This window comes from Mizuhopecten yessoensis, unplaced genomic scaffold (genome assembly GCF_002113885.1).
Source record: "Mizuhopecten yessoensis strain PY_sf001 unplaced genomic scaffold, ASM211388v2 scaffold1411, whole genome shotgun sequence".
In the NCBI taxonomy this organism is placed as follows: domain Eukaryota; kingdom Metazoa; phylum Mollusca; class Bivalvia; order Pectinida; family Pectinidae; genus Mizuhopecten; species Mizuhopecten yessoensis.
The window spans coordinates 21,193-31,171 of record NW_018404033.1 but is presented as its reverse complement, the minus strand read 5'-3'; the positions used below and the strand labels follow the sequence as shown (position 1 = coordinate 31,171).

The window sequence follows — 9,979 nt, the reverse complement described above, 5'->3', positions numbered from 1 at the left end:
GTGTTCTGTATGATATAGAACGACATGAGTGTTCTGTATGATATATAACGAGACGGGTTGGTGATAACGACATGAGTGTTCTGTAAAATAGAGTATGAGTTACAAGTACGGTGTAAATTGCGGATGAAAATTACTGTAATAGATTCGGAAAGATTAACATCAGGGACAGTCAACTAATTGTGAAAAAGTCATGATACAAGTCAATATCCACAGTAAGGATCAATGCTACTATTCGTAAGGCAACAATGAGTTGTTAGGGGACATAAGAATAGTTATTACCGTGTAATTGTCTAAGGCATGCACTGACAAAAGGTCAGCCGAGTAATTGTGTGATCGTTACCTTCTTCGTTTGAAAATGTGACCGTCACCATTTTCCATTTTTAATGCATCAACATTGAGCTATATACATCGCTGTACAATCGTTCTTTTTCATGCTACATATTGTACATCATTCAACATGTCAATGTATTCTATAAGCTCTCGATATACGTGTAAACATTGCAAAATTTAATGAAATTCGAAAAGCGTGTGACGGCATACGACCTTCCCCAACTTTGTCGGAAAGAATGCAGTCTTTTTCTGTTTTTGTGAATAGGTAATTTGGCAACTGTACATTTCTAAAGTTTATTCACACGACCGGTAACCATTGATGTTTAATAAATTTGTATTAGAGATGCCCGTTCTGAAGGTTACAGTGTACCTCTCACCAACTTCTGAGGAAGAATCTGAAAGTAACTGCAGACTAGCTTTTGGATTTTCAAGTTGTTTAGTCCATATGCATGCAAAGTACTGTTTGAATGTTCTAATTATTTATGTAGCAGACCTCTGGACAAACTCTCACACATGATATACCTTAATCTTCAGACTCAAGAGGTTGACGAGAACAAGATACACTTAAGTACTTACTGGGGCGTTGTCTGTAAAATCTGCATCTGGAAAGACTGACAGGCAAGCTAAATACAGCACAGTTCCTAAAAACTGCACTGTAGATAGGGGAGGGGGTGTTATAAAATCTGAAAATGGTATAATAATTACATAACATTTTAAACAAATGCAAAATGAAACAAATATATTTTTAGATTCGGATATAGTCCTTTAGATGAATTATTTGAATGGATGATATTTTTTAGCAATATGTTGAATACATTTTGTAAAAGCAAATTTGAAGTCTGAATTCTTTTGATAGTTACTAATGATAGTTAGTGAAGAAGCGACGAAAGCATTGCATTTAAAAATTAAAGGTCAATTACTCTCTTAATAATGACCCGATAAAAACAGATATCGAATTCACGCCAGATTTTGTAGCGTTTAACCTTCTTACAAAGTTTGAAGTTAATCAGTTAATATTTACTAAAGATATTGAGCAGACTCCAAAAGGTTTACCAACAGATGTAAATTAAGGGGCAATAACTCTCTTAATAAATGACCCAATAAAAACAGGTATCAAATTCACGCAAAATTTTGTAGCATTTAACCTTCTAATCAAGTTTTAAGTTAATCGGTTAATTGTTACTAAGATATTGAGCGGACACCGAAAAGTTTATGGACAGACGCCTGTGACGTAGGTTAGTTCCCCTGTAGTAGAAACCTTTGTTCTCAGTAGATAATCCAGCTACACATACCTTAGTTTAATCGCCTGATACAGCTATGTAAATCATGTAATATGTGTATATGTAACGGAAGAGACCAACAAGGATACTCAAATGATTTTACATACTATGGACACAATGGCATGAGTACTATACATTACTGTATAATTACAGATTCATTATTTAATATTCTGGAACAATTTATAATTTCAAATTTTAATGTATTTTCTGACCATGCTCCTTTGCATATTCAATTAAAATGTCAGATTCATCACACTGTTACACATGAGGTTACTGAAAGTGGTGAGCGTAAACCATTATACAAATGGAATGATGATTTTAAGGATTGTTTTTTAAATTTGTTGTCTGACAATCAGGAGAACCTATGTGTTGCTGTAACCATCCCTGATGCTGTTAGTCAGTCTGATATTAACACTAGTGTGAGTAGTTTTACTGAAATACTGATGAAATCTATGGAACCTTTCCTTGTAAAATTAACTAAATATTGTGATGCCAATCAAGATAACCATAATTATACATGCCGAGATGGGTTAATCAATTTTAATACTGATAAACCATGGTTTGATATGGAATTGAAAACTTTGTACAACTTGTACAAATCAGCTCTGTATAACTTCAATAAGGAAAAAAATGTATTTAATCATGCTCTGCTTGTGGAGAAGAAAAGGAACTATAAATTAAAAGAATCTATGAAAAAAAGAATGTACTTAAAGTGTGAAGGCGACATGCTTGAATACATGAGATTTAACAATCCTAAGGAATTTTACAGAAAATTCACTGCAACCAAGTCCAAGAAACCAGATATTGAATTGAAAGTTTTATTTGAGCACTTCAAAAATTTGGCCAGGAACGATAACTCTGATCAAGAACCTGATCAATCTCACAATCATTCAGATGAAGTACCATTATATGAAGAATTGGACCAAGTAATTACTATTGATGAAATTTGCAAAGCAATCAGTAATTTAAAGAAGGGAAAATCCCATGGTATAGATTGCATCTTAAATGAAAGTTTATTGGTAGGGAGGGATATTTTATTACCTATTTTGTGTAAACTTTTTAACAATATATTGGACTCTGGTCTCTATCCTGCTGATTGGGCAGTTGCTGTAATTACACCGGTACATAAAAAGGGTGACCTAACTGACCCTAACAATTTTAGAGGTATAAGTATAGTAAGTTGTTTAGGAAAATTATTCACTTCTGTTTTAAACAATAGACTTTTAAAATGGTCAGAAACATATGATGTAATAACTGATGCTCAATTTGGGTTTAGACCTGGTCTTAGTACAGTAGATGCTATATTTTGTTTACATTCTATTATATCCAAATCATTTATTAATAAGAAAAGATTGTATTGTTGCTTTGTCGATTTTCGTAAAGCATTTGATATGGTAAATAGAATAAATTTATGGAATAAGCTATCAAAACTTGGTATAAGAGGAAAGCTATTACAAGTTGTAAGGTCTATGTACTCTCATGTTAAATCTTGTGTTAAATTAGATGGAAAGTTGTCAGATTTTTTTCTTAACAGGGTTGGATTATTACAGGGTGAAATTCTGTCACCGATATTTTTTTCTATGTATATAAATGATTTTGAATCATATTTTATACAAAATTGCAAGGGTAGTTATGAGTTTGAGGAACTCAGTTTATATCTGATGCTATATGCTGATGATCTGGTATTATTCTCCGAGACTGTAGAAGGTCTCCAAGATATGCTTGATAATTTAGAAAAATATTGTACTGAATGGAATTTAACTGTAAATGCTGAAAAGACAAAAATTGTAGTTTTTAGAAAAGGTGGAAGATTGCATAATGAGGAAAAATGGTATTACAAAGGAAGTAAGGTTGAATGTGTGGATCAATTTCCTTACCTAGGTGTTATTTTAAATTACAACAATAAATTCACATCTATACAAAAACAATTAGCTAGCCAAGGACGAAAAGCTATGTTTGCATTATTTGCAAAGTGTTCATCATTAAACTTAAATGTAAAAACTATGCTCCATCTTTTCGATACATATGTAAGCAGTATCCTTTTCTATGCAAGTGAAATTTGGTGTATGCACAAAGCTCCAGAGATAGAACATGTACATTTACATTTTTGTAAGAAACTACTAAAAGTGAAGAAATCGGCCAATAACAACATGGTATATCTTGAATTGGGACGGTTACCTCTAGTTTGTATGAGAAAAATTAGAATGATAAAATATTGGTTTAAATTATTAAAATCTGAAAATTGTATTATATCAACTTCCTATAGGTTTTTATTACAATGTTGTAGTAGAAATGATTTCAACTGGGCTATAGCAGTAAGAGATGAATTAAATAATCTAGGTCTTAGTGATGTTTGGTTAAATCCATGTATCTCTCAGCAAAATTTGTTATTACCATTGATAAAACAAAGAATTTTTGATCAAGGCATACAATTCTTAAGGGCCACAGTGGAAAACTCTCCAAAATGTTTATTGTATAATTACAATTTTACCTCACAATATATATACCAAAGAAATATCGCATTTGTTTAACTTGAATACGTACATCTACCCATTCTTTAGCTATAGAGGTTGGAAGGTATAATAATATACCTAGAGAACGTAGATATTGTAAACAGTGTAACTCCCCCTCTGAATTAGAGGACAAATTTCATTGTTAATTGGTCTGTTCTAAATTCCAAAATCTCAGATCTCGTTTTATCAAAAGCTATTATTGGAAAAAAACATCTGTGTTTAAAGTCGTCCAGTTATTGAGTGTCCATAATATTAAGGAATTGTGTATACTAGGAAAATTCATATATGAGGCAAACAAATTAAGGGTATTATAATGGAATATGATTGCTTTCATCCTCTGTACATTGTCCATAATTTGTGTAAAATATGTATTGTATACTGATGGGCCAATGGCCCAAAGTAGATAATCCACAACTTATGTCCTCAGTAGAATCACAGAATTTCCCTTACTCTAAAAAGGAGGGCCATCCTCGAAATTCAGGGGCAACACAAAGCATTCAACTATTATTATTATTCACAAGTCCAGGTTAATTTAATATTCATTACATACAAATCTTTTTTGTTTGTTAGGTTTAGCGAGAGACATATTTGTATTTGTTGGTTTCTATTACTTGTACAGTGGGTTTTTTTCATTTCAAAGGGAGACAATTCTTACTTCTTTCTATGAAATGAATTTTGTCTCTAATCTTGAATAAAACATCTGAAATTTTACATTATGAAACACATAATACTATTAATAAATGCATTTAAGTATATGACTGTGAAGCTAGTTATTCTCTGATAATGCAACTTCGAATGAATTTCAATTTATCGAGGTACGTTCTGTACATGTGCAATGTTGTATCTTCAAAAGAATGGAAAAAGGGAGATAGTTAACTGTTTTATCCTACAAAATATTAAGTTATGAATATATTAATGCCAATTGTCAAAATTAAAAAAATAGAAGCTCAAATGCTATATGTGAATAATAAGTCTACTTGGTCAAATCGGGACCACCTAATGTACAAAGCATTGTTAGGTTACTTTTAACATATTCCCAAACTTTAATTTGTGATATATATGTTTCTTTTATTATCGTTATTTTATTGTTATTATCAAAATTAAATCATTACAAAACCACATACCACTGTAATTTACCTGAGTAGAGAATTTGTTTAAAATGCATAAAGATAATATCAAATTATTCGATTATATTTAATCGTCTGAAATAGCTGCTTATTTTCGCGAAGTAGATCCAATTTTTTTTCCATATGCTCACAACCTTGCATATGTTATAACTTGTGAATAGGAGTTATTCCCCTTTAGTTTCCTATACTCTAGTATTGACAGACAGGGGGCACCTGCTGAAATGACGTTTGAACGTCCTTGACACCATCCAAACACAGGTAGGCTAAGTAAGACAGGTGTATATGGCGACGCAGAGAGACGGCTGCATAAGTAACACAGCGGAAATGGACATAAATTGAGACCAGGGAGTGGATATTAAAACGGAAACAGGAAATGTAAGCTTGATTTTATTTTAACCTAATGGATTTACAACGTAAACAAGCTGTGAATCGGACAGTGCAGTTCATGATCACTTGGCCACTGGTCGGTACAGTAGTGATTTTAGTGTGTTATCACAACAATGTCTATTAGGCGAGTCTGTTTTGTGATTTGTGAAGAGTGTGAATCTTACATCCATGGTAATTTTAAATTAATATCAGTCACACTGTTAGTTGTGTATGCCCGCATACTATTTTTGTTGTTAGGTTTATTTTAGGGATGTTTTCGTGTGAACGCCATCATAAACATAAGTGGATCGTAGACAGTATCAGTGGATAGTAGACAGTATCAGTGGATCGTAGACAGTATCAGTGGATCGTAGACTGTTTTAAATGGATTAGCAGTAACACTTTCCACTATAATAGCAAAAATATTTACCAGACGACAGTCAAAACGTCAGGGCCTATAGGAAATATATGTAACCGAGGTCACCTTTTCACCAGTTGTCAATAGGAGTCGAACCCAAGGCTGAAGATTATGGCTAGCCTAGGTTACTTACTTGACCGGTGCCCTTTTGATTTCGAGCTGAAGGGATATTCCCACTGTCCAAGTCAAAAGCAAAGCGACCACAATTGTTCACCACCGTGACTTATGTAAGACAAGTTTTTTGGTTTTAATCAGGTTGTGTATTGTTCTGAGGCCAATGAACAATTTAAGTCATTTAATTAGGTTGCGAGGTTATTTTTCACATACATTTATACAATGCAGACTGAATGCAATATTGTTGTATTTCTTATTGAAAGCTTAATGTTTTTTTACAAACTTAAACATTTTGTTGTTGGTGGTCCCCCTTAAGCTGAAACACTTACACAGTCATGGTTTTGTTTCGATGTGAGATGGAGGCATATATAATACAAAAATTAGACTTGTTACAAATTTGGCAGATTGAAATTGTACATATGATTATGGTTGCCTTCTAGCTTCGTGCTAAAGGGAATTTCCCTTAATTAGCTCAACTCGTAGAGCAGCCGACTGGGTGTCATGGGTTCGAACCCTGGTGGAAGCACACTAGCTATACTTTCTTTTATGTTACACAAAAATGAGTGATATGACCTCCAATTTCTTATATACCTGATTAAAATTGGAGGATAAATAAATCATACAAAGCATCAATTTCAAGGTTCATTATATAAGCTATCATAAATTACTGATCTGTCCAAAACAAATCACTTGAAATCATGAAATTCTCTTTAAACTCAGATACACCGGTCAGACTTATATATAATAAACACATGTACCAGGTATAGCCATTGATCTTTTTAAATATTTTTCTATTAGGCCTAAGTACATGTATGACGTCAGAAATGATTGTTGCATGGCATTATGATGCATGTTTTACAAAGAAACACATGTCTAGGTGATACATACTAAACTAACACTCATTCTATATATTTGACTTACATGCAGGTACAGGTAATTGGCAAGTAGGCCACCTTTGCTTATATAGTCATATTTTGGCTATTTCCCAACTGTGGCAGAGAAGGCCTTTTTATCACATACCCAGGTTGAATTCTCACTTCATAAATTAGTTTATCATATACTTGTCCATGATATGAGTTGTTTGTATATGTGTGATACTGCTATCTGTACATTAAAAGGCTGGGCCATATCCCAGACCAATTACTGACTCGTCTGTCTCATTCAGTGACCTGTCTGTCTCTTTCACTGACCTGTCTGTCTCTCTCACTGACTCGTCTGTCTCTTTCACTGACTGTACATTAAAAGGCTGCGCCATATCCCAGACCAATAACTGACTCGTCTGTCTCTTTCACTGACTGTACATTAAAAGGCTGGGCCATATCCCAGACCAATTACTGACTCGTCTGTCTCTTTCAGAGACCCGTCTGTCTCATTCAGTCACCTGTCTGTCTCTTTCACTGACCTGTCTGTCTCTCTCACTGACTCTTCTGTCCCTTTCAGTGACCCGTCTGTCTCATTCAGTGCCCTGTCTGTCTCTTTCACTGCCTCTTCTGTCTCTTTCACTGACTGTACATTAAAAGGCTGCGCCATATCCCAGACCAATAACTGACTCGTCTGTCTCTTTCAGTGACCTGTCCGTCTCTTTCACTGACTCGTACGTCTCTTTCACTGACTCGTGTGTCTCTTTCACTGACCCCTCTGTCTCTTTCACTGACCCCTCTGTCTCTTTCACTGACTGTACATTAAAAGGCTGGGCCATATCCCAGACAAATAACTGACTCGTCTGTCTCATTCACTGACCTGTCTGTCTCTCTCACTGACTCGTCTGTCTCTTTCACTGACCTGTCTGTCTCTCTCACTGACTCGTCTGTCTCTTTCACTGACTCTTCTGTCATTCAGTGAATCGTCTGTCTCTTTCACTGACCCGTCTGTCTCTTTCACTGACTCTTCTGTCTCTTACACTGACCCGTCTGTCTCTTTCAGTGACTCGTCTGTCTCTTTCAGTGACCCGTCTGTCTCATTCAGTGACCTGTCTTTCTCTTTTAGTGACTTGTCTGTCTCTTTCAGTGACCCGTCTGTCTCTTTCACTAACTCTTCTGTCTCATTCAGTGACCTGTCTTTCTCTTTCAGTGACTCGTCTGTCTCTTTCAGTTACCCGTCTGTCTTTTTACCTGACTCGTCCATCTCATTCAGTGACTCATCTGTCTCTTTCAGTGACCCGTCTGTCTTTTTCACTGACTCGTCTGTCTCTTTCACTGACCCATCTATCTCTTTCAGTGACTCGTCTGTGTCATTCAATGACTCGTCTGTTTCTTTCAGTGCCCCGGTTGTCTCTTTCACTGACTCATCCGTCTCATTCAGTGACTCATCTGTCTCTTTCAGTGCCCCGTCTGTCTTTTTCACTGACTCGTCTGTGTCATTCAATGACTCGTCTGTTTCTTTCAATGCCCCGGTTGTCTCTTTCACTGACTCATCCGTCTCATTCAGTGACTCATCTGTCTCATTCAGTGACCTGTCTGTCTGTTTCACTGACTCTTCTGTGTCATTCAGTGACCCGTCTGTCTCTTTCAGTGACCTGTCTGTCTCTTTCAGTGACTCATTCTGTCTCTTTCACTGACTCGTCCGTCTCATTTAGTGACTTGTCTATCTCTCTCACTGACTCTTCTAGATCTGTGTCATTCAGTGACCTGTCTGTTTCATTCAGTGACTCATCTGACTCAATCAATGTCCCTTCTGTCTCTTTTACCGACTCTTCTGTTCCATTCAGTGACTCGTCTGTCTCTTTCACTGACCCGTATGTCTCTTTCAGTGACTCTTTTGTCTCATTCAGTGACCTGTCTGTCTCTTTCAGTGACTCGTCTGTCTCCTCACGGACTCGTCTTTCTCTTTCACTGACTGTCTCTTTCAGTGACCTGTCTGTCTCTTTCAGTGACTCATCTCGTCTGTCTCATTCAGTGACTTGTCTGTCTCCTCACTGACTCTTCTGTCTCATTCCGTGACTCGTCTGTCTCCTTCAGTGACTTGTCTGTTTCCTCACGGACTTGTCTGTCTCTTTCAGTGACTCGTCTGTCTCCTCACGGACTCGTCTGTCTCTTTCAGTGACTCGTCTGTCTCCTTCAGTGACTCGTCTGTCTCCTCACAGACTCTTCTGTCTCTTTCACTTACTCTTCTGTTTCATTCAGTGACTTGTCTGTCTCTTTAAGTGACTTGTTTGTCTCTTTCATTGACTCTTCTGTCTCATTCAGTGACTCTTCTGTATCTTCCAATGACTCTTCTGTTTCATTGAGTGACTCGTCTGTTTCCTCACTAACTCTTCTGTTTCATTCAGTGACTCGTCTGTCTCTTTCAGTGACTCTTCTTTGTCTTTCACTGACTCTTCTGTCTCATTCAGTGACCTGTCTGTCTCTTTCAGTGACTCATCTGTCTCTTTCAGTGACTCTTCTTTCCCTTTCACGGACTCTTCTGTCTCATTCAGTGACCTGTCTGTTTCATTCAGTGACTCGTCTGTTTCATTCAGGGACTTGTCTGTTTCATTCAGTGACCCGTCTGTCTCTTTCACTGACTTTTCTGTCTCATTCAGTGACCTGTCTGTCTCTTTCAGTGACCCATCTGTCTCCTCACTGACTCTTCTGTCTTTTTCACTGACTCTTCTGTCTCTTTCAGTGACTCTTCTGTCTCTTTCACTGACTCTTCTGTCTCTTTCAGTGACTCGTCTGTCTCCTCACTGACACTTCTGTTTCATTCAGTGACTCGTCTGTTTCATTCAGTGACCCGTCTGTCTCTTTCACTGACTCTTCTGTCTCATTCAGTGACCTGTCTGTCTCTTTCAGTGACCCATCTGTCTCCTCACTGACTCTTCTGTCTCTTTCACTGACTCTTCTGTCTCTTTCA

General features: G+C 36.4%; 1 protein-coding gene across 1 annotated transcript in view; it reads right to left on the bottom strand.

Moving 5' to 3' along the window:
* Positions 1–9,093: 9,093 nt before the first annotated feature.
* The window catches only part of LOC110462011 (putative leucine-rich repeat-containing protein DDB_G0290503), a 10,320-nt gene continuing 9,434 nt past the window's right edge, over positions 9,094–9,979 (bottom strand). The window contains exons 3-4 of the mRNA XM_021515780.1: positions 9,442–9,805; positions 9,094–9,403 (exon numbers count right to left, since the gene is read on the bottom strand). Of these exons, the coding sequence (XP_021371455.1) occupies positions 9,250–9,403; positions 9,442–9,805 (518 nt within the window). The 3' untranslated portion in view covers positions 9,094–9,249. The remainder of the gene's footprint in view (positions 9,404–9,441; positions 9,806–9,979) is intronic.